This window comes from Melozone crissalis, unplaced genomic scaffold (genome assembly GCF_028551555.1).
Source record: "Melozone crissalis strain CALT ecotype California unplaced genomic scaffold, PUWL_Pcris_2 ptg000063l_1, whole genome shotgun sequence".
Lineage (NCBI taxonomy): Eukaryota > Metazoa > Chordata > Aves > Passeriformes > Passerellidae > Melozone > Melozone crissalis.
Genome location: NW_026535841.1, coordinates 3,863,113 through 3,887,189, shown reverse-complemented (window position 1 = coordinate 3,887,189; position 24,077 = coordinate 3,863,113). Strand labels below are relative to the sequence as shown.

Genomic DNA, 24,077 nt, shown 5'->3' with positions numbered 1-24,077 from the left:
TTTCACAGCAATTTTAACAATAACAGCATGGCTCAACATCCCTATGCTATGCACATGCACAGTGAGGAGCTGGTGCCCCAAAAACCTGGTGCACAGCCTTTCCCAGTGTCCCTGCACAGGGGTCCTGAGGCACAAACTGCACAGGTCTGCTCAGAGATAACATCTTGCTACACACACACACTCTCACACAGAAAACCATCTGGCACACAGGCTAAATGACACACCTCAGTGCCACACAGCAGCTATTAGTGTGACACGAAAACATTCCCTAAATAACACCCAGGAGCATGTCTATCCTCCCTGAGAAGCAATGAGTCTGTGTCACCAAGTCCCCAGTGCCATCTGCACGTGGGCAAACAGGGAGGCCTCCCCCTTCTAAGAGGAAGATGAGAAGAATCCCTGCTTGACTGGCAGTGCACAGGCTGCTCCTGCCCAGGATGGGACCACAGAGGAGGGAGGTGGAACCACCTGATAACTAAACATGGACAGATCCCTGCAGACTCCCAAACAGGTGAGATAACTTCACACACTCACAGAGCAGGGCAGGAAGCACAGCTATAAATTATATTCTCCAGGCGTGGCAGGAAGCAGGAGAAGGAGTAAGTTCACAGTGGAAAATCTCCTTTCCCTCCAAAGGAAGAGTCTGGAGTGACAGAGAGCACTGCTGTTCATGGCCCTGCTTCTGACAACCTTGGAAAGCCCCAGAGGAGCCCCCCACATTTCATGAACCACGTCCCTCCACATCCACAGAATGAAGAACATTTCACTGACCTCAAATCTAGGGCTGGCAGAGGAGGGATGGACACAGGGACAGGAAGACACAGACGTAGCCTTGCTGCTACGTCTCCTACATGGAACAAACTCTCCCTTGCCTGCAGACTCTGCAAACTCTGCCCCTGCTGGGCTCCAGACACACCTTGCTGTGCATTTTACTCTCACCTGCTGCTGGAAGAAAGGCAAGACTCTAGCTTTACTTTGACTACACTGACTGCTGAGGAAGCTGCTCAGAGTTCACCAGGATTGCTTGCTCTGCTCTGCTTTGCAATATTTTCTACATCTTTCTGGCCACGTGGATGGCTTACTGGAAGTCCTCAGCCCCTATCTCCTTGCACCAAGTCCCAGGAGGAAGGGATGTTGGAAGCTGCCAAATGCAAGGTGCCAACACTGACTGTGAGTTCAGCAGCTATTTAAATACTGTTCTTGCAGACCTGTGGTTTCCTGCTCCTGCTGGGAAAAAACCACTGCACAACACATTGAGCCTGATCCACAGTGACATGGCTGGGGCAGCCACCAGTTCAACCACTGCTTGTGAAATATGGTGAGGGTTGTTGTGCAAGGACACAAGGAAGTGAAGGTGTCCCACTCTACTGCTTGCAGCAATACCTCTGCCTAGTGTAGGCAAAGCTTCACAAGTCCAACAGTAAATTCAATCTCATTTACAATTTTCTTCCAGTCTTTTCACTGGGAAGGGTCCTCCCCATTTACCAGCAGGCATAGGGGAACAGAGGGTACTGGCTCCACTCTGCCATGGTGCCGTGGGCATGTCCTGGAGTTCCCTGTGTGTTGTACTCCGTGGAGAAGGCCGAGTAGCTCACTGCCCTGTACTGGCTGTGGGAAGGCACCACCCACTGCCCCAGGCCCTGCTCGGTGCCATAGGGACCGTACACGGGCGCCCGGGGCCCGGCTTTCCCCACAGAGTCCAGAGCCATGTTCACCACTCCTGTGTAGTCCTGGGGAGGAGGCAGAGGTGGGGGCAGTGGGGGCAGGTTGGTGAAGCTCTCTGGGAGCTGTTTGGAGTCATGCTCGGGCACCATGGCGAGATCCAAGGCGTGGCACCGTGCGCGGAAATCGTTCAGGGTGGCGGTGTCACGGCTGGGAAGCTGCTGGCTGTCCCCAGCTTCGTGGAACCTGAAGGGGCAAGGGCAGAGACAAGAGCAAGTCAGACCTACCAGAGTGGAAAACCACAGAAAACCCACAAAGATTCTCTGGGGAAAAGCAGGGCAAGCTCTTCCCCTTGCCTACCGCTTCATCTTACTGTTACTGTGGAATTTAGCCCAGGCCTCACTGTCACACTCACAGAAAAATGAAATGCCAGAGAAGATGAGTCCAGAGTAACTTAGTTCAGGCTAAGTTCTAGTCTGGACTCACTCATACCCAATTTTGCAATGAGGAAGGAAAATGGAGTCTTGTAACTCCTCCAGCACTTCCGCCAAAGGACAGGTAAGCTCTGTAGTACTGAGAGCTGGCTGGGAGAGCATTTTGGGACAGGGAAATAAAGAACATTACAAAAACATGAGCATGCCCAGAATCAGTGGGTTTGAACTAGAAGAGAAAGGCTATCCTTGGACCTATGTCCATGCTAATCTACCATCTCTCAGCCACATGTGCTCTCCAACAGAAAGGCATCCTCCCCCTATTCCCAGCTGGCTGTTTTTCTGAGGGAATGCCCAGCAGAAGAAGAGGAATCCCATCAGTTGAAGTGTGGCTTTGGAGCAGGAGGCAGCACTCACCGATATGTGTGGTAGGATGGTGTTGGCACCTGCTGCTCCCTGGCCAGAGGCTCCCTCTGCTCAGCAGGCACTGGTGAGGCTGCAGGGAAGGCCTGGCTGCTGTTCTGCTCCGAGGCCCAGAAGGGATAGCCACTGCTCACCACCACCGGGTTACTCTCTTCCTTCACGTCCACATTCTCATCCTTCTCAAAATCTGACTCAAAGCAGGGAAAAGAAAGAACGGGAAAGAATGAGAAAGGGGAAGAGGCAGGCAAAGCTCACAATGGCCTGTTGGCAGTTGCAGTAATCACAGGGTGGTGGAAGGAAACACACAACCACCTCCTGCAGTCCTTCTGCCTTGAGGGAACAGCCCCTTCCAGCTCCTTTCTGCCCAGCTACTGTGGTGGTCACTCCTGCCTGCCCTCTCCTTGGCTGTGCTACTGCAAGCAGCACCATGAGCTGGAGCAAGGAATGATGTAGCTTAAAAACTTGCTGAATATCATTCTCTGGGTTTGTTGTGATCAATATTACCACGTTCCTCAGCAGCAGGCTCCTTTTCCTCAGGCAGCTTCCTCTTCTGGCTCTTGGCTGGACTGGGCTTCTGGCATTTGGCTCGTCCTTCCCTGGAAAGAAACAAGACACGGGGGTAGCTTGGATGTAAGCTTTTTGTCTAAATATGTAGGCAGGGATGCTATAGGAAAAGAAAGAAAACCCATAACATTTTTAAAGTTTAAGTAAAAAAGAGTCAGTTTTGGCCTTTTTTCATCAGGAATTTTTTTCTGAGATTTTTTTCAGGCATAAAATAACACAAAACAAAATCTCAGATATTTTTGTAACATTTTCTGCTTGGGAAAAAACCTCCATTTTTTTTCCTTCTCTATTGCCAGTCTGGGGTTGCAATTTAAGCTGGTTTTTTTAACTCATCCACTGGCTGCCCTCAGACCAAGCAGATCTCATGGTATGGGATCCATTTTCCCTCTTGCAGACAAAATCCCCCCCTGGAAAAAAACACTTTTCCACCCACAAGAAAAGGAGACAAGGGAGCCTCCAAATGTCAGAATCAAGCTGATCTCCAAGAGACCAAATGGTCTGCTGTGGACTCCTGTTATCACTGCTATTCACATGTCAGACTCCAGTCTAGCTCCAATGTGCAAGAGAGTGCAGGTCTCAAATTTGTCACACCTCCCACATTGCTGTAGGAATTGTCACCTCCCACTCCCCAAGTCTCTTGAGAAGAGGCTGCACAGAGGGACATCACTCCCAGATCCAGGGAAATGCAGTGTGCACAATGCAGCAGCTCAGCAGAGCTGGCTGGTGGAGTTCTGTTCAAAGACCTTGGGTAAAATTCACAAGTGAACTCCAGCTAGAAACAAAGTGAAATGAAAAGACAATTTACCTTCGAGTGTTCTTCCCATGTTCACGGAAACCTTTAGCAAATGGATTGTTGTCAATCTTGAGCTTTGTAATCTTTAAATGAAAAGAACAAGACTCAGCATCACAGTGACTATTCCAAGACCTTCACCTTTATCTCAAGATATTTATCACAGGAGATAAAGTGTGTGAGGGTTGTGGACATGGCTTTGCCAGTATCTCAGCTCTCCCAGCAGCTCCCATCATGGATCAGGAACTGACCCACAGAGAGAAGTGCCCCTGTCAGGCTCAGCAGGGATTTGGGTGGGATTCATCTGGCTACAGAAATTTACAGGGTGAGGATCTGTATCTGGACCTGCAGCCATACTCTTTATTGCATTTGGAGTTCTGTGTCACTGACAGTGCACTCAGGACCATCAAAGTGCATGACTCATCACAGAGGAGATGTTTTCCACAGGAACCACAATGTGCCTATTTCATCCCACTGTTCACCACAGGTGCCCAGGATGAGCAGACTGGAAGGAGCCACCTCCTCTACAGGAATTTTACAGACAGCATGTCCAAAAGCAGAGCCTACACACCGTACCTGCTCGTTCTGGTAGGCAGTGACAGAGGTGAAGACAGTCTCAGGGAAGCTGAACACCTGGAAGATGCTCCAGCGGACACTGAAGAGGTCGTCGGCCTGCACGATGTGGAAGCGCGGCTTGTAACGGTGCATGGAGTGCAGGATGATCTGGGACACACAAGGGACAAGGTTTCCATGTGCCACCACTGCCAGCACACTGCACATCCCCTGTGCAGACTCCCAGGACACCCATTTCCAAGCAGGGACTCCTTGGGATTGGTGTCTGACAGCACAGACCTGTGCCTTCCCTGGCAGGGAGCCAAGGGGGCACAAGGGCTGGGCTGAGGGAGGAAAAAAGGGCACGTGGATATGTTTTAACTTCTACATCATCTAATTTCTCACAATTCCTGCTTATTTCCCACAAAGTTCATCTGCAATGAATTCCAAGAGAGCACAGCACAACTTACATGCCCATGTTGATCCAGAGTGTTGTTAGTGAGCTTCAGTTTTTGGAAGGAGACAGGTTCCTTCATCCAGTGGCTGCCAGGAGCTGGGGAATCTGGGTGGACATAGGTGCGACAAGGCAGCTGGGGCTCTGCTTTTCCAGCAACTTCCCACTGATCTTTATTCCACTGTGAGGGAAAAGACAGAAATCTGGAGCTTAAAAAAAGTGCTTTCAGTACAGAAAAAGCCCAGCAAGTTTGCCTCACTGTCAATTCAGTGCACTCCTCTGAAGCACAAGTAGCAGATTCTCTCTTATGAGCCATGATCATGTTACCAAATCAGCTCCAAGTTTAGGCTTCATTTTTCCTCCCTTTCCCCCTATGGCTGCCAGAAAAGTCTGACATTAATCATGATTAAAACTGTAGTGCTTACAATGAAAATTAGTTACCTTTCCAGCTGCTCCCCAAGCAAAACTGACAAATAACTCCAGAGAGACATAAAATCCATCAATTACTTCTGAACTTTGTCCAAAGAGAATTTATTTATCAGTGTGACAAGTGAAGCATAAAGATCAATCTATTTCAAACAAAGATGAAAGGATAGCATAAATTCTGTTATTTGAAGTACTTACCTTGTACCTGAAGTTATCCATTGGCACAAAATCTACCAGCATGAGGTACTTGGCATATGGGATTAAGCCAGAGACTTTGATTTTGCATTGAGGAAACATTCGTCTGAGGGAGAAATGAAAAATAGAGAATAATGGTTTCTCTGAACAGTGGCTGTTAATGATCAAGCAGCATGGCACATTTGCTCACTACTGTGCAAAGCCCTGTGAGCAGTATTCCTCCAGCCAGCCACTGACCATTTGTCCATCTCACTGATGGACTGTTTAGTCCTGTGGGGTTGGATGGGACAGACATTAACAGGGCAGCAGGCACTGAGGGCCTGACACTGTTTCAGCTTTTGTTCTTCCAATTCCTCTAACACAGCAGTGGGAAACTTGAAAGGAGCTATTTGGAGGCTGTATGTAGTTCCTGGCCTGCTGCAGCCCTCACAGCCCTGGAGGATGGATTAAACCTGAGCGTGGGCAGAAGACGTGCTCTCATCTAAGAGCACACCCAGCTTTCTGTTCCCCTACTCCCTGCCACTACTTTTAACTTTTGACTCTGCAAAAAAGCTTTGACAGCTACCTCCCTACCCAAAGGGATTATTCCAGCTCACAGCAGCTCTGACACAATACTTTACAGCTTCACAATTCCATCTTCTTTCACTGCAAGCTCCACGATACATGACTCATTTATACTTCAGTGGAGTCTGCACACACAGATCTTTAAGAGTCTGGGCCATATTTTTGTCTGCAAACACAGACTCAAACCCAAACATTTACTGCTCAACTGCTGCTGCCTGTGACCCAGGCAAAGGGAGCCCAGGGCACTTCCAGAGCAACCTCAAAGTGACAGGAAGAGCACCAGTGTTAAGTGGTGAGATAAGGGTACAGGAGTTTTCTCAGCACATCAGCCCCACAAGTGACCTTTTGCACTTCACAGTTTGGACTCCTATGACACCCTGAAAGTGCAATTCTTCTGCCAGGATCAGGAGGATCTTCATAACTGGCTACAAAAGCAGTTTAAGGGCCACCATTCAAAAACTGATCACCTGGAGACTTTGCCAACAGCTCGGAGGGGTGTGATGTGTGTGGTCAGCTGTCCTGTGCCCCTTACCTGCCAGATTTGGTGATGATCATCTCAGTTCCTATCTGGTGAAACTTCATCCAGAGCCCCATGTCCTCAAGGGTGACCACGATGGAGCTCTGTGGGAAGGGCTCCAGGCTGGGGGAGGGAAGGGCCTCACACGGCGCTTTCACGTCTGCAGGGAGAAAAGCGACACTGGCTGCAGACAGACAGGAGGGAAACTGACCCCTGCTCTGGGCAGTCTGTGCCACTCCAAACCCCCTAAAAACTGTTCCTTTTCTTCACAGGATTTCTGTTATTTAGTAGGCTCAGAGGTAGGGAGATTTCCCAACAGGTTTGGGTTTAGCTGGTGGGTCCTTTAGTAAGATCTGTGTGTTGTACCAACCCAACCTAAATTCCACTGTTACAAAACTCACACTGGCAGGTAGCCACAATCACTGTGCTGGTATGATCAGGGTTACACAAAACACTTCATCAAGAGAATACAGAGGAAGCTGAAAGGACTGGAAAGATTTTAACAGTGGGTAACAGGGGAAAATAACAAGTGGGTGGTAGCAGAGGTGAAAAATGCCCCAGAAGACAAAGATGAGACAGACAGGAGCCCTAATGTAGTGAAGGCAAGAAAAGAAGGTGACAGACTGTGGACAGACTATATTCTGAGAAGGGAATGGCTGCTCTGAACTGGAAGTGGAGCTGGGCACCACTGAGGAGCCTGTGACAGGGGTGGAAGGTTCTCCTCAGTAACACCCCATGGCAGTGCTGCAATCTGCCTGCTCTGCCTCTTGAGGCACAGAACCCACTGTGGGCTGGGGGAGAGGAAAGGGAAACCATTCTGGAGGAACTGCTGTCAATGGTACCAATCACCTCTGCACAGCTATTTGGGTTAAAAACCTCCTTAAAACCCCCAGCAAGTGCTCTCAGCAATACTGTAAGGCAGGCAAGATTGCTGCTGCCCTGCTGAAAAGCCCAGTTCCATTTTAGGTCAGAATGTGACCCAGTGCAGTTCTGGTGGGCTGAGCTCAGACCCAGCAGGGCTTAGGAACGCTGCCCTGAGGAGGGGTGAGGAGCCTGCTCAGCAGGGCAGCACAGGAGCTGGGCTGTCCCCTCTGGGTGCTGCATTAGCAGCCAGGCACAGCTATTTGTTTAAAAGGCAGATTTTTCTGCCTCTCAGCCTGATCAGATCTTATTCAGAGCACAGCAAAAAAAAAGGGAATTTTTACCTTGTTACAGCTTTCCTGAGTAATGCCTTCAAAAGAGTATTCACAAAAACAGACAACTATTTTCAGAGAAATTAGCTTTTTTCACAAAGGGACATCTTTCCACCAAAACAACCCAATACAACTCTAAGTGGTTCTTCCCTCAGGATTAAGAAGTAGAAAACATTAAAATGTAATTTTGTCTGTTTGTAGAGGTCTTAAGCCATTAAAAAAAAAAAAAATCCTCTACCCTTTTTTCTGCTTTGATCCAACATTAATGAACTGGCCAAGAAGTGACACCTAGTTTGCTCACCAAGATTAGCCTGTTAACATCTTCTTACGAAAGCTTCCCCCATATCCTCTTGCAAAGACATGAAAGCTGCCATGAGACCACGCATTTGGTAGCTCAGTGCAGCACATGTATCAAAAGGAGTTACAATAAAATTGGGCTGATTTCCCACAGGAGCCATCCAGTCACAAATAAATGCAAACAGGTTTTGATTAGCTAGACAGATGCTCACTCCTTCCCCAAATGAATTTGCGAATTAACATTTCTTTAAGCAAATTCCAATGCCATTAAACGAGACTACAAGAAGGCAGATCTCAGGAGTCTTTAGTGAGGGGAGATTTCCAATGAAGTCGAGAGGAACTGAAGTGGAAGGAGTTCAACACTGAATTAAAAATCAAAGGCAGATATTATAATCTGGTTTTTACCACAATGAGTCCACAATGCACCTGCAGGAGCACAATGCTGCAGGAGCCAGGGACAATAATGCTGCAGCTGAGGTTTGAAAATGCAGTTAATGCCTTTCACTGTGCAGGTTTGTGTGCACAGGCTGGGGCTGAAAAGCAGGACATGGTCAGTCTGCCATGGTGTGAGCTGGGGAATGGATCCACTCAGCTGCTTCAGCAGGGCCCTGCAGTGATGGATCTGTTTGTAGGATTCTGTTTGGATTTTTGTTTCCCTCCCAGTTTGTGCCTGTGTAACTGATGGCAAGGCTCAGGCACTCACCCTCCCACAGAGATGCCTGAGTGTTGGAACTATGGCATGGAGAGGTTTGGGCAGAGTGTCCAAGCACTGACTGGAACTTGTGTGAGCTGTACTTCTATGGTTTCCCCTTCTGTGCAACGTGGTTTTAAAACCACTATTATCTAAAAGAGATTTAAACCTTTTCCAGCAGTTCTAGTTTTACTTTTTAAAAAATATTCCTATTATCTTTGTGTTGCTAACACCACACATGGTCTGTTCAAAAACATGTTCCTTATGTCCAGATGAGGTTGAAAGGGAGGCAGCTGCTATGGTAAAGGCACTGAAAATTAAGAGATCTTCAATCTGTTCTGTGCTTGATTTCAAGGTCCTCATAACAATAGGAGTAGCTTGTGCTACAGTTTCTGTATCTAAAATGAGCCATACACATCTTTTTGTCATCTTGGGGACAGAAAGGAAAGAAGGAGAAATGTGAGACAATTTAGTAGCTTTAGGAGAAAGATCTCTGGATAGAAGATGCTGGAGTGCAATTCCCTCACCTAAAGCAGTTCCTCAATTAATTTTCCCTCATTGAGACAATGTTAAAATGTCAGAAAATTTGCTGCAGCCTTCCCAAAAAATGTGTAGGATATGATTTGCAATACTGGGAAAACTCCAATAAGGGAAAAACTGCACTAAAATCAGTTATTATTACATTTGTTGCTGTTATCTTCCAAGTGGAGCCCAACACTCACAGCTATCCAGTCCCCACCAGGGATGAACACACATCAATATACAAAGCTTTCTAATAAATTCATCTTGCAAACAAGCACAAAAACCCCTCCCATGGTCTCTGATCTTCTCAATGTCAGCAGAAACACCCCAGCCCTCTGGAGGGAGCCTCATTTCTCAGACCCAGAGAGTTTTTGGGCAATAACAAAAATATGTTGTTTTACAAATGCAACAGCTTCATCTCTCAGATGCATCCAATCCTCACCTGGAACATTTCTGCTCTAGGGGGTCATACACAGAACCAACCCAGTAAGAAAATGAGCTGAACACTGCAATATTTGGAATCTTTAACATGAAAAATCCATAATACAGTCTACTTTTTTTTTTTCATTGCTGCTCTTTTGTTTTTCAACTTAAAATTCAAGTGGCAGAAATCAGTATGAATCAGATCAACGCAGCAGGGACTGAAAAAACCCAAAACAGCAGCAAAGGTGGAAATCATCTCAATCACTGCACATGTATTTTGCTCATGAATGACACAACATCTTGCAGAGGAAGAACAAGGAAGCTGAGACTGCACAGTCACCTCTGATGTGCCTCTGATAAACTGGGCCAGGTTTTCTTTCTGATGTAGAGAAAAATCAGAAGGAAGTTTAGGAAATTTAGGGTTCAGTTGCCCTGACAAATGCAGCACCTCTGGGCTGGCCCTTAGTGTCCCAAGGCATCTCTGTCCTTGTGCCCAATCCATGCTCCACACAGGAGGGATTAGCAGCATGCTATGAGATGGATTGAAGGAAAACACAATGAAATCCCAGGGAAATCACAAAAATCCTGTGCTGGGCATGAACCTGGCAGGAGTCAGCTATGCCTGATTGGGGTTCATGCTTTCAAAGGACACAGGAAATTGGAAAAAAAACCCCCAAATCAGAGAGTTCGTATCAGAAGTGTTATTAAAAATATAACAAGTATTTCCAAACTTTCTGTGGCCTTCAACCTGAAGAACCCAGTGCTTTGCAGACAATACACAAACACCTCCAGCCTTCAGCTGAAGGGTCACACTGCATGATGTGATGTGGGTAAGGGAATTTTGGGCATAATTGTGAGCAAACCTCTACAAAAGATCTTCCAAAGCTCTTAAAAACCACTCAAATGTACAATTTTTCATCTAGTCCCATGAAAAAATCAATTTTTAAAATCCTCTCCAGCCCCATGGATTCTTCTAAGATGCTGGTAGGCCCTTCAGGAGCACTTTCTGGCATGAGCCTAGGATCTTTCCGTGCAGTGAGAAAGGGAAGGAGCCCTTCACTTACCTGGTAAAGCTTGCATTTTTCCATGTACTGTGACGTCGAGGAGCTCGCAGGGCCAAGAGAGCCACCAGAGTTCTTCCAAGGGGAGCCAAAATAGTCCAGTTCCAAAGCAGGTCCGATTTCCTGAGGCAAGCACAAGCCCTTCCTTCCGAGATCCAGTGTCAAGAGTGAGCGGGGTGAGGATGGGACTCCAAGCGCAGCTAGCCAAGGTGAGTTCCTGTTTTATGGGGGCTAATGAGCAGGGAGGAGCTTCCCGCCAGGGTTGTCCCCTTGCGAGCCTTTGATGTCCGAAGGGACAAAGAGAGGAAGGATCTGCAGCAATGGCTGGGGCTAAGGGAAGAAAATCAAAGAGAATTAACATGGCTTTGACATACAGGAAACCCTACAGGGGAAATGCACCTTGATTTACTGCTAACGCACTTTTAAACAAATAGAGACAAGACTGAAAACATCAGTTCACGACTTGGCTACAAAATAAAAACAAATCCTTTAAACAGCAAGCAGGGATAATTTCTCTTTGGCCGTTCCATGGGTTTGTGATGATTCTCATCTTGAGCACACAGAATCATTCTGCTCTGGATTTCTGGTATCAGAATCAGGACTGCATCCAGCTCCTTCCTTCCCAAGGGGGTGATTGACAGTCTGTGCAAAGTTTGCTCTCCCCACTGGAATGCTGCAGCAACACTTCCCTTCAGCCACTGATGAATGTGAATAACAACGAACACATTTGATGGTATAACATCATTCATCTGCCCAATTTCTGCATTCCCAACCTTGAGCTGCAGTTCCTTTCCAGGAGGATCAGGCACTGAGGTTATGCCTTGCTCAAGGCACTGCTCTTACCCAGGGAAGGCTGAGCAGAAATTGAAGGGCTTGAGCATTTTCCCTTAATTAGTTTATTCTGCAAGTGTGACCATTAGCTTTTGTGCTTATAAGTGCTTACAAGTGCTAAGAGACAGCAATCAAGGCTCAAGCTCCAGGCACTGCACCTCCTGAGGAAGGGGGTTCTGTGCATTCCCACACACAAATGGCTGTACTAACATTTACAGGACCAACACGGTCAAAAAGTGGAGGTCAAAAGCAGAATATCATTCTGAACAGGCCAGGGCTGTGTCCTGAACAGCAAATTTAGGAGCTCTGTTCATTACAAAGAACTTGCTACAAGGCTGCATCTCTTTCACTGTCTAGATTTATTCCAAATAAAAAAACCCCGCTTTTTTCGATTTTGTCAGTGATGTTACTGGGACATCTCATCTTCTTTGTCTGACGTACAAAACAAATTTTGAATTTATTTCGTGAGTTTCTACACCGAAACAAGCCTTCAGTTCTGTCTTTACTGCCTTTTGGAGCAGGCAATGCAAGGACGTGCAGAGAGGACAAAGGAGCTTAATCAGAGCAGGGACTGATTATCTTCCAGGGGTATATTGAATTTTAGGCATCCCAGTGCTAGCCAGGGAAAGAAAAGCCATTGCTTAGTGTGGCAAGGAAGAATCTTTTAAAGAAAAGGGTTGGAGAATTTGCAAAGTCCTGAGGAGGATTTAGAGCAGGATATGGGTCCACTGGCTCCTGGCACCTCTGCAGAACCACATCCAGCCTTGCTGGCATCTCTTTTAAACCACTGGCTAACACAGAAGCCTCAGGCCTTTCTCCCTGATTTGGAGATATCCAGAGCTCTGGAGTCTCAGCATATTGAAGAGAGGAATACCATGTGGTGGAGAAATGCCAACTTGTGGCTTGAATGGAAGTTATTTATTAAATATGGGGAGAAATAAATCAGAAGGGAAAAGGTCAGCTGAAATGGTATCAAGGTCAGATCTTGGCTTGGGCTTGCACAGCCACTACCAGACACAAACAAAATAGGATGCAGAAATGTTTTTTTGCTGTGCTACAGAAGGAAAGCCAGCATTGCATCTGCTCCCCCTCCATGTCCTGCTTTCCTAATGCTAGTATTTTAATTGTAGAAAGCGGAAAAAGACAACCATAATCAGAATCTGAAAAGGAAAAATAGAACAAAAATTGGGTCAGATTCAAGCTAGCAGCGAGATGAATCAACATCCCACACAGTCAGAAACTGCACAACAGCAGCAGCAGCTCTGGGAATTTCAGACTTCACCTGACAGGAGCGTGGGATGTGTATCATGACTTACTGCTGCTTCCACAAAGGCTAGGAGATGGTCTCCTGCTGCCACTTCATTTGCACACTGTGTATCAGCATGTCTGGGGAACAGCACATTTGCTGCAAGCGCTCAAATCCTTTTGGCTTCTCCCAGCTGATTGATGGGGAAGGTGGAGCCATTAATTACCCATGACTAGTTAACAATCAGCTTTCTCCCAGCCATTCTAGTTGCACTGGAAATGTTTTAAAAGTGAATTTGTTACTATTGCTGGAAAGCGTGGCTAATAGGAGCAATCCCCAGGAAATTCATCCCTAGCAAAGGGGGAATTTAGCACATTACCCTCATCTGTCCATCCACGGAGAGCCCTCAGGCAGTTTGATGGAAGTCAGAGGTGACTGTGCTGGGGTCTAACAATTCACCGGCAAATTGGAGGCTGAGGGTATGGAAAGGGATGGGAGAGAGTGGATCTGACAGTGTGAGTCAGTGACACACAGGGCCCTGCTCTGAGCCCAGCTCTAACAGCAGGCTCTGCCCTATGCTGAGGGGATGAGCTAGGGCAGGAGGGAGGCCATGTGTGATGACAAAAGCACAGGCCAGGAGCTTTTGCTTTGCATCTCTTTGAGAAGCTGATTAGAAAGAAACATTTCCCTCTGGGTTTTGTAGTAAGGCAAATGTTTTCTGGCATTTCTCCCACCTTCAGTGAAGGTTTAACCCTTAGTGCTCAGCAGGGCCCTGCAGGGAGCTGCTTTGTACACAAGCTCTCCAGCACAGTGATATCCTGCCATTGCTGGCTTCTGGAGAACAGAAAAGGGGTCAGGCTTTGGCTAATGGGGCTGGAGTGGCACTGCCACCTCTGCCCAGGCAGAGTTCCAGGGGAGCATCCTGCCCTGAGAGCAAGCTCCAAGTTACTGCCTGGGAGACAGCTGAAATGTAAAAGTTATCTTCCAAAAGAACCTTGTGACAGTGTTCACAGGGGTCTTAGGATGAGGGAAGAGACAAGGATCTGACTCCATGTTTCAGAAGGCTGATTTAATATTTTATGATGTACATTATATTAAAACTATACTAAAAGAATAGAAGAAAGGATTTCATCAGAAGGCTGGCTAAGAATAGAAAAAGAATGATAACAAAGGTTTGTGACTGACTGAGACAGTCTGGACAGCTGGACTGTGATTGGCCATTAATTAGAAACAACCACATGAGACCAATCCCAGATGCACCTGTTGCATTCCACAGCAGCAGATAATCATTGTTTACATTTTGTTCCTGAGGCCTCTCAGCTTCTCAGGAGAAAAAATCCTAAGCAAAGGATTTTTCAGAAAATATCATGGCTACAGAACCTGCCTTGGGTTATTGCTCGTGGGTGCAGTAGGCAGTACCCAGCCCCCAGGTTTCCCTCTGTGAGGAAGTGTTACCATGTCAGCTCTAACAAACTGGGCTAGAGCAAGGCTGTCTTGTCTGCCTGGACCTGCACAGGCAGGGAAGGACAACATGGAGCAGTACAAGCTGCATCTAAGAGATCCTCCCCTCTGAAACATGAGGAAAGCCTTCCTGCCATTTAAATGGGACTCACTTAGCCCATTTCCACCTGGCACACAGAGGCCACAGCCCCAGAGCATCTTGGCAACTCTTTGTGAAAGATCCTGTGCCATCTGCACAGAATGAGTACTGGAAAGTGAAAAGACAGCATGTCATCAACAGGGCCAAAAATAAAACAGATAGCTCTACACAGATACCTACTTACTTTCATGCTTCATTAAAAACGTGAAGTGGTCTCTGATTCTCCAGAATCCACAAACTTCCTCCTTAAATCCAGGCTGAGCTCACTGTGAAGCAAATGCAGCCTGATTTATGCACACAGAGCCATAAGGAAAAGCTGAGTTTTTCCAGAGAAAAAGCTTGATGAAACTCTTGCTCCTACAGCTGTGCCAGCCTGTGACTCCTTGTCCCTGTTAGTGCCTGACACCTCACCCAGAAAATAGGAAATACAAGAGCAGGGCTGGCCAGGACAGAGCTGCTGAGCTCTGGCAGCACAGGCACAGCCTGAACTTGGGCAGCTTTCTGAGCAAGTCTCTGTGGGCGGCTACAGGAATGGTAAAAGCCTGCAGTGTTTTGAGAGCCTCTGAAGAAGTGTACATATCTCCTATCATGCTGCAGCACAAGAAACAGTTCCTACCCAGCTCCTTACAGCAGCTCACATAACACAGCATTTTCTTCTGGTGGAGGAAAATGGCACTTTCCCTATCTTTTTTATGGTTTTGATTATTTTTTTCCTGAGAAAAAGCTATCTGGTGTCTTCAATGATATTACAAGTGCCATGCACACCTTCCTACCCTGGGACAATGCAAGGGACCCCACAGAAGGCAGATCTCTGTGGGGCTGCAAACCCCATACTGAGCCCCAAACTGCACCACCTCCAGATTTTCCCTGTGCTCTCAAGAGTGCAAAAATGACATTTGGCAAAGCAAAGCAGATGGGTTTGGAGAGGGCCTGTTGGTAACATCTCCACGCTAATTCACCACAGGCTCCCAGGACAGGGGCTCCGAGAGCTGCGGGGATGGGTCACAGGCCACAGGGCAGCTGTGACAAGGCCTGCTCTGGAGGGGAACTGGGAAAGCAGCTCAGGTAGACAAAAAGCTGTACATTATAAACTTGAGAGAAGACTTTTCCTTTTGCAGTTTGTGGATTGCGGTTATCGGGCCGCAGAACTGGAAAGGGCCCTCCCCTGGCTCCCTCCCTCCCTCACATCCCGGCCCGCTCCCAGCGCCCCCTCAGCGCGGCACAAGAAGGGAAACACTTAGCGGCCACTTAACACTGCGGCCCGAGTCTGGCCTCAAAGGCTGCAGTCCAGAGTCAAATGCAAAATATGTCTGTCTAGAGCCCTTTCAAGTTCTCACAGAGCCCTGATGTCGGGTGCACTGTTTTCCTGTCAGCCCATTGTGTGTCCCAGACAGAGAGCAGCGCTCTGTCCCGCTCAAATCCACAAAAAGAACCGGCCGAAAGGAGCTGCAGCAGCAGGAGAGCTCTGCGGACAGCTCGGCAAAGGGAACGAGCACACGGGGCACAGACCGCCCTCACAGACCTGCATGCTTCCCTCCACACAGGCACTGCCCTCACAGCCCTGCATCCTTCTCCCCACACTCACAGCTCTGCCTGCACACGGGGCAAGCACTGCCCTCACAGCCCTCCATCCTTCTCCCCACATCTGCCCTCACAGCCCTGCATCCTTGTCCCCACACCCACAGCCCTGCATCCTTCCTCCTACACCTGCCCTCCCAGCCCAGCCTGCACACGGAGCAAGCACAGCCCTCACAGTCCTGCATCCTTCCTCCTACACTCCCAGCCCTGCCTGCTCATGGGCACTACCCTCACAGCCCTCCATCCTTCCCCCCACACCTGCCCTCACAGCCCTGCATCCTTCCCTCCACACGGGCACTGCCCTCCCAACCCTGCCTGCACATGGAGCAAGCACTGCCCTCACAGCCCTGCATTCTTTTAAACAGAGACAAGACTGAAAACATCAGTTCACGACTTGGCTACAAAATAAAAACAAATCCCTTAAACAGCAAGCAGGGATAATTTCTCTTTGGCTAGTTCATGTGTTTGTGATGATTCTCATCTTGAGCACACAGAATCATTCTGCTCTGGATTTCTGGTATCAGAATCAGGACTGCATCCAGCTCCTTCCTTCCCAAGGGGGTGATTGACAGTCTGTGCAAAGTTTGCTCTCCCCACTGGAATGCTGCAGCAACACTTCCCTTCAGCCACTGATGAATGTGAATAACAACGAACACATTTGATGGTATAACATCATTCATCTGCCCAATTTCTGCATTCCCAGCCTTGAGCTGCAGTTCCTTTCCAGGAGGATCAGGCACTGAGGTTATGCCTTGCTCAAGGCACTGCTCTTACCCAGGGAAGGCTGAGCAGAAATGAAGAGCCTGAGCATTTTCCCTTAATTAGTTTATTCTAATAATGCACTGCATGCACTGCCCTCCCAGCCCTGCATCCTTCCCCCCTCACCTGCCCTCCCACTCTGCCCAAACTCACTGCTCTCAGCCACAAGGAGCAGCCTGACAAAACAGGCAGCGAGGAACTCCAGCTTAACACCCCTCTATAAACACTGCTATATTTGTACACATGTGCACACACTCATATGCAAAGAGAAGCATCATGCAGATCTTAAAAACTGCTGGCAGCTTACTTAACCATGAATTGAGACCAGACAAAAGCCCTGTCAGAATGGACTCTGCTGAGCAGAAGCCCAGCAGGCAACACTGCAGCAATGTCTGTTAAAAAGCTGATTGTTTCCAGAAAAAAGGCAGCAGCTCAAACCCAGAAGGTTTTATCTAAACTTCATGGATTTTCAGGATTGCTGATACACTGTCATGGTTCCTTGGTTTCCACAAAAGATTAATTTTGTTGGTGATCAGGCATTTGTAAAGTCATGAAACCAACAGGTAAAAAACCAGATTTGAATTGTGCAAGTTAGGGTGCAAGTTACTTTGTTTGGCAAAGGTCTCTTCTGTCATATGGAAGTTTCCACAAACTGTTCATCACAGTAAGGTTCTAATCAAACCAGGAAATCAATAAACATCCTCCTTATCAGAGGATCTACTTTCAAAGAGCAAATTAAAATTGTTAAGATTTAAAGTGTTTGGAATTTAAAAATAAAAACTGCTGTGAGCTCTACAGAACTGTGTAGAGCTCAGTTCCTCCAACATCACTATTGACTCTAAAGAACTTACAGAGGAAGTTAATTATCATTACCAGAAATCATGACAAGAGAACAATTAAACCATACACAGCAGATTTTGATTCAGAGCACTTACAATAAATCACGTTTCATTTTAGTAAGATTTTATTACTGTGTATTTCTTTTCCTTTTATAGTATTAGTTATAATTTCTTTGAAAAAGAGCTATAAAAATGTATATAGCCATGGGATACATAAAACTGCACATCCATCTCCCAGCAGCAAGGGAACTAACACACAGGATGTCTGACTGACCTGTAGAGTCTGAGCTGAGCTTTACAGGACCTCCCAAAAATAAAATGAACACCAGGACAGATTCATGCAACACATGCTGCAAGATGCTTCTGAAAGCTGATATATATGTCTGAAGTCAGTAACAAAGAGCTGAAAATACACATGGATTTTAAGAAGAAAGCCCTTGGATAAACTCTGAGCTGTACTTTTTCTCACCCAACTTGTTCATCACCTCGCAGAAAAATGATATTTGGGTCCATAATAACAATAGTTAGGTAAGAATCCTTCAACATCACTAATAAAAAAAGCACCTGTCATATTTCATGGATTCCTCAAATCAGCACTGGGATGAGGCTGCCATGAGTGGACACAAAGTGACACAATCAAACACAGCTGCCACCTCTCCTTGCACTCCCTCATCTCTCCAGAATTTTCCCTCATTCTTCCCATGGTGAAATTTCTCCTGCTCACTCTTTGTGCAGGCAGGGCTGGGTACAGACTGCGGGTAGATCACAGCCCAGCTCCCTCCCCCTCCCCAGCAGATTGTGAAGTGTTTATGGCCTGGCTCTTATGGCTCTAGAGGTGCTGAATGGCCTTTTCCCCCCTCGAGTCTCAGCTGCTGATGGGCAGCTACAGACCAACTTTTAGCGGGTTTGCTCCGTAGTTGTGGATTTTATTGCCCAGTTTGTCTCTTCAGCTCACATTTGTAAGCTCCAGAGTAGATTTTTCCCTGGGTAACACTCTGCAGCTCAAAGAACTCCTCTTGTTTTTATTACATCCTTAGTGATTAAAGGGATATTTAAACCTCACAATGTTCCCTGCTGTGAATATAAAAGCCTAGCATCATTTCGGATAGATGTGCTTAGAAAAATAAATTAAAAATTAGCCCTACTATATGGAACAAATGCTTCTAAGTGGTTAAGAACATCAGACACCTGAATGATTTAAATAGATGGGATGCAATTCCTTGAGAATGCAAGGGATGACACATGGCTTTGTCCTGTCAGAAGAGTTATATAGAGAAGCTTTCCTTGGAAGGAGGATAACAGAGGTGTGCAATGAGTGTGAGGTGTGCAATGAGTGCATTAGGCTGAAAATACTGGATTTTATCTCCTTAGGCATAAATGATTTAGATTTCTTCTCCTCTCTAACCCTGCAAACATCAATACACTTAATAGGTGCCACTCTTAAAAACACAAACTTTGCATTTGTGAGGCAAAACTGTTTTTAAATGACTGCCACTTCACAGCCTGACCTGTGCCTGCCAACCAAACATAGAAATAAACAATGCAATGTAAATTCAACAGAAATATTTATAAATTCTGCTCAGGAAAGTGCTGGGGAGTGTGCAGGAGGAAATCAAAGTCAGGTTTGGGAGCAGGCATTCCTGTGGGCACAGATCAGATGGTTATCAATAATGAGGTCACTGTTTCTGCCACCCTCAATACTGCAGTTACTGCTTTCAGTTTCCAGCTACTGCTGGGCTCAGGCTTGGTGAGCTGAGCCTGCCTGAGATGGAGATTTAGGCTCACCACCAAGGGCCTTCATTTCCAAATAACTGCTGACAGTGCAGAGAGAACCTACTAGACTTGGAGGGTTTGTGCTCTGCAGGACAGGAGTGGACAGGCTAAAGCAGCAGCCAGTGGAGGGCTAAAGCAGCAGCCAGGGAGGGCAGCAGCCAGGGAGGGCAGAAACATAAAGCAAAATTTTAGTCCTTACATGGTCCCCCAGTATGTCTTTCTGACATTTTTTGCCTTGTATTTCCCCTCCAAGATGGAACTACTCCTTCTCTTCACTTTGCAACATACTCTGAAGAAGCTGCCCAAAGGAGGAATTGCTGAATTCTGGAATTCTCCCCAGTTCCAGATCTTCCCTTAAGAGAAGATCTCTTAAACTTCTGTTTTGAACAGTGATGTTCAGCCATACCCACCAACAAAGACATGGTAATAGTAAGGAGGTTCCATTACAGAGGTAATTTCTGGGATTTCCTTGCTGAAAATAAAACCACAAATATAACCAGAGAATACATATGTGAAAATAGCATAGAGCTGAGCAGGAAAGTGGCAGGGCCTCTTTCTGTGAGCCTGCTGTAGAACAAAGTGGCAAAACCACATGTAACTCTTATCACCTCATTATCAAAGCTACTGGGAACTGGAGGGAGACTGGATGAGGTGAACACCAGAAAAGATTAGAAGTGCTGAAGGAAAGCTTCCATGATTGATGGCCCTGTTCACAAGGAAGAAATGAACACATCTGCAGGGTGTAAACACACAGATGACAGAGGAATTAATATTCTACAAAGGGATATAATTATCTTCATTAGTTGGGATGAAAATGAGAGAGAAGCAATTTGACTATCCAGGGAAAAACTCTGTGGCTGTGCAAGGGCAGCCTGTTTGCAGAGGAACAAAGTCCTTCCTGTATCAGGCTTTTAATGGCTTTGTGCACACACCAGTGGCATTGCAGAGAGCAATCCTGCCTTCATGTGAGCAGCAAAGGAGGCTCTGATGGATCTGCTGCTCTCTTATTCCTATGAACCCTCAAATGGATCCAGGGGCCACATGGAAGGATGGATGTTGTACTGGCACATGACCAGGCTGTTCCCAGTGGGATGGAAGCTGGCTCACTGCCTCACTGTGGTCACAGCACTGCACATGCCCTGTGCTTCTGCACACCATAATTCACAACAGGCCAGCTATGGGCTCCCAGGGCAGGTGAGGCTGCAACAGGAACACCACTGCCCTGGGAGGGCACTCTTTGCACTCCAGGGCTTAGGGCAGAATGAGGGGACAGGGGACAGGTTATTGAGCCACTGGTGACATTTCCCACAAAGTGCCTTTGGGTGACAGTGGAGATACACTAAAGCCACCAGCCATTGTGTGTTAGAGCTGACAAAGATTGATCCATGGATGGGAGAAGCATTTTCTCTGCAATTCCGAAGCACAGAGTTTATGAGCTGTTCTCTGGGTTTTCTGAGGGCTTCAAAGGGCCCTCAGGGGAGAGAAAAGAACTTCAGGTTACACAGCCATGCCCACCCTGTGCATTGAACTCCTGCACAGTGGTCATGGTTCACCAGGTCATTTTCTGTGTGCTGACAAACTCCTGCCACAGGCAGCTCCTCCTTTTTCCATCACAACTTTCTTTGCTATCCCTTGATAACCAAGAGCAGGCCAGAAACAGAACATTGCCTGTGCTGAGAAGTCCTTTCCTTTGAGGAATCCAGCCTAGGGCTGTTCTTGCCCCAACCTGGGATGGACAATGCCTCCCTCTCCTCTGTCTCAGCCCTCATGCTCACAGAGTGCCAGATGCAGCTCTGCAAACTGAAATCCTTTTTTCCAGAACTGATACAGCTCTGCTTGAGGCAGTGGGCATCTCCCATGGATTCTGGAGAGGAACATGCCCAACTTTGTCCAGTAAGGTCAGCCCTGAGACTGACTTCCCACCCTTCAATACCTGGGTTATGCTCTCTGATGAGTAGAAATGCAGCAAACTCAACTCATTGTTTAAAAATGGCTTTAACCTTGCAGCGAAGTAAAACTCACATGACAACAATTATTTAGGAACAGAACCTGTCAGGTTCTGGTTTAGCACTTACTGCCTGAATTTCTTGTTGCCTGAAGACAAATGAAAACATTCCTGCAGAAACATAGGTCTTGTTCAATTTGCACCAGGAGCAGAATAAAGGAAACCATCAGTGTTACCTGAATGGCCAGCTCTGCCTTCTGCAGTGCAGCCATCTTCTCTGATTTTGTGACCCAGGGAGTCCCAAACTGCTTCTGTGCCACATCCTCATCAGTCAGTCCTGTCTTGCATCAGGTGAGACAGTGCCAACAGATCTGCAGTGGGATTAGCACCATTTAAAGGTTTCCTGACAAGCCTGGCTTTACAATTTGTGTGCCATCCCCAAAGTTAAAACTGAAGCCTGCATCTTATTCAGCAACATACCAAGGGCATTCAAGCCTCAGTCTGCTCCTGTCTGCAGAAATAAAAATGATGTTAATGGATGGAGATAGTGTGGGAGACAGTTATTCTTGAGCAAACTCTGCCCAAGCTGATGGATTCTGGGTTTCCTGACAGCATTCTGCCCCAGCTTTTCCAGAAGGTCTCCTTCAGAAATGGAATTAGGCCCCTAAGAAACCCTAAATTCTCTCTTAATTTAAATGCATTTACCAATCAGAGGTCATCTTAAATACACCTCAATGTACTTATGCTCTCATTCCATATTTAACCAAACACTGTAAGAGATTTTCTTCAGCAAATAAACCAGAATTCAGCGAAAATAAAATCAGCAGAATCAGCCCTTGCCACTCCAGCATCATTCTCATCGTAGCAGGCAAAATGTTAAATCTACATCAGTGTTTTGGCAGTGAGGAAATATTCTCAAAACAACAGTATCACAGCAGTAATGTCTTCTGCTTTGGAAATGTGTTACCTTGATGTTTATACAGCCACAGGAGCCCATTCAACACTGGCAATGTGTTAATTCCATTGACATTATCGCTCAAATTCAGTCACAGGGGCTGGAGAATTCTTTTTTTTACATGGCTCTTTCATCTAAAAGAGAATAAAGCAGGACATAATGGATGGTTAGTAACATATTGTTAAATGGTTACAAGACACAGGAAATTTCAGCCAGGGAATGGGAAAAACTGAAAAATCCAAGTAAATCTTAATTAGAACAGAGCCTTGGTTTTGCTACACTGCACTATGGTAAGTTCTCAGCATTGAGAGCTAAGGATTCTCCAAAAAACTGAGCATGTTCTACTCTAATATGAGCAGACACGTTTTAGTCCTCTCCAGAACTCTGCTCGTGGGAAGCTCTGAGTTATTTGGAGTTATTCACCATTACAAAAACCCAGTAACTTTGTGTTGCTCTCATTTCACTTAATTATGGGTGTGGTTCCTAGTGGATACTCATATTCAATCACTCAAGATGACAAACCCCAGAGTTTTATCCTAAACTGGCTAGAAAATAAAATTATAAACAATTTATGACATAGAAAAATGACCTAGCTGCAAATTCATTTAGGGGAGGGGGGACAGTTTTGGACAAGTAGCTTCTATTTGATGGAGACAGAAAATGGAAGATAAACTGAAAATCTCAAATCTCAGGTAAAATTGAGTTCTTTTGACTTATGATTTAACCAATAAGTCAGTGGTGTTACCATGAAATAGATGCAGAAAGTGAATATTGACAAAACCCAGATACAGAACCCAGGAAGGATGAGCCAGCTCCAAGTCCATCTTATTCCAAACCTCTCTCCTCCAGTTCTGCTGCTGCTGTTCTGAAACCACCAGGATTTCCTTGCTGGAAGAGGATCAGCCACTGGGGATGATGGGGAGAAAAGCTGTTAAAGAAAATTATATTCCTAATAAACACTGCCTCAGGGATCACATGAAGGCAGGTGTCACTGAACAGAACTTCCACTCGTTGTTCTGCAGAGTTCCTCTATGTGCCACAGCCACCCTCATTTCAGGGAGAAGTAATTAGGGCTGAATTTTTAACCAGCAGAGATATCTCCACCTTTCCTTGGCCTTTTGCATTTTTCAGTGGTCAACTGAGAACTTTTGAGTTTGCATGAATTAAGGAAGTTAAATCTGTTTATTTTAAAGCAGCTATTTTCCATGGAAATTTTAGTTGTAGAGATCATTTATGTCACTGAAGAAACTGTACACATCACAGGCCTGGGGTGGCACAACCTGAGGCTGCCCTTTGCTGTCTTCACTGAAGTCAAGAGGAGCTGTTTATGTTTTGGTACCTTGTTGAATCAGGCACATCTTTAAGAATAAACATTGTCCTCCTCTCTCTCTCTTCCCAGGGGACAGTCTGCATTTGGAAATAGCATTTCTATATTTTCATGTTCTTTCCAGATACTTTCCCACATGTGTTGATAGCACCAGATAAGAGACACTGCTGTGTCTGTGCCTGAGCTGTAACTGAAACATGACCACACACCCAGCCTGGCCATTACCACACTCTGGGCATTGCTGACTTTCACTGACATTGCACCAAGCTCACCTTATTCAAAAATAAAATGCAGCAGGAGTGCATTTAAGCACAGACTATTTACTCTTAGACTTTGATGGAATTCTCAGTTACCTGGAGGTGAGCTCCCCAGTTTGAGGGTGACACCTGCAGACAGCAGCTGAGTTTTGCCCAGGGGTTGAGGCCCTGGTCTGGCTCTCAGCAGCTCCAATCCACGTCC

General features: G+C 46.4%; 1 protein-coding gene across 2 annotated transcripts; it reads right to left on the bottom strand.

The window, feature by feature from the left end:
• Nucleotides 1-837: 837 nt before the first annotated feature.
• On the bottom strand, nt 838-24,077 carry LOC128945248 (T-box-containing protein TBX6L). 2 transcript variants are annotated; one of them, XM_054288953.1, is made up of 12 exons: nt 23,972-24,077; nt 22,304-23,219; nt 21,573-21,707; nt 10,769-11,095; nt 6,594-6,738; nt 5,501-5,603; nt 4,893-5,057; nt 4,447-4,593; nt 3,886-3,956; nt 3,021-3,112; nt 2,511-2,703; nt 838-1,908 (listed from the first exon to the last, which is right to left on the bottom strand). In XM_054288953.1, the coding sequence occupies exons 4-12, from the start codon at nt 10,782-10,784 to the stop codon at nt 1,482-1,484; spliced, it is 1,359 nt and encodes a 452-aa protein (XP_054144928.1). In that variant the 5' UTR covers nt 10,785-11,095; nt 21,573-21,707; nt 22,304-23,219; nt 23,972-24,077; the 3' UTR covers nt 838-1,481. The 2 variants fall into 2 exon arrangements, with proteins under 2 accessions (XP_054144928.1, XP_054144927.1); XM_054288952.1 differs by lacking the exon at nt 23,972-24,077 and having other exon boundaries at nt 22,304-23,628.

What these genes read in the sequence shown, in the direction of transcription:
- LOC128945248 (XM_054288953.1), bottom strand. An exon ending in CTGCCTACCAGAACGAGCAG is followed by an intron (nt 3,957 to 4,446) that starts GTACGGTGTGTA and finishes TTTCATTTAAAG; the next exon opens with ATTACAAAGCTCAAGATTGA. An exon ending in CCATCCTACCACACATATCG is followed by an intron (nt 1,909 to 2,510) that starts GTGAGTGCTGCC and finishes TTGCCCCTTCAG; the next exon opens with GTTCCACGAAGCTGGGGACA.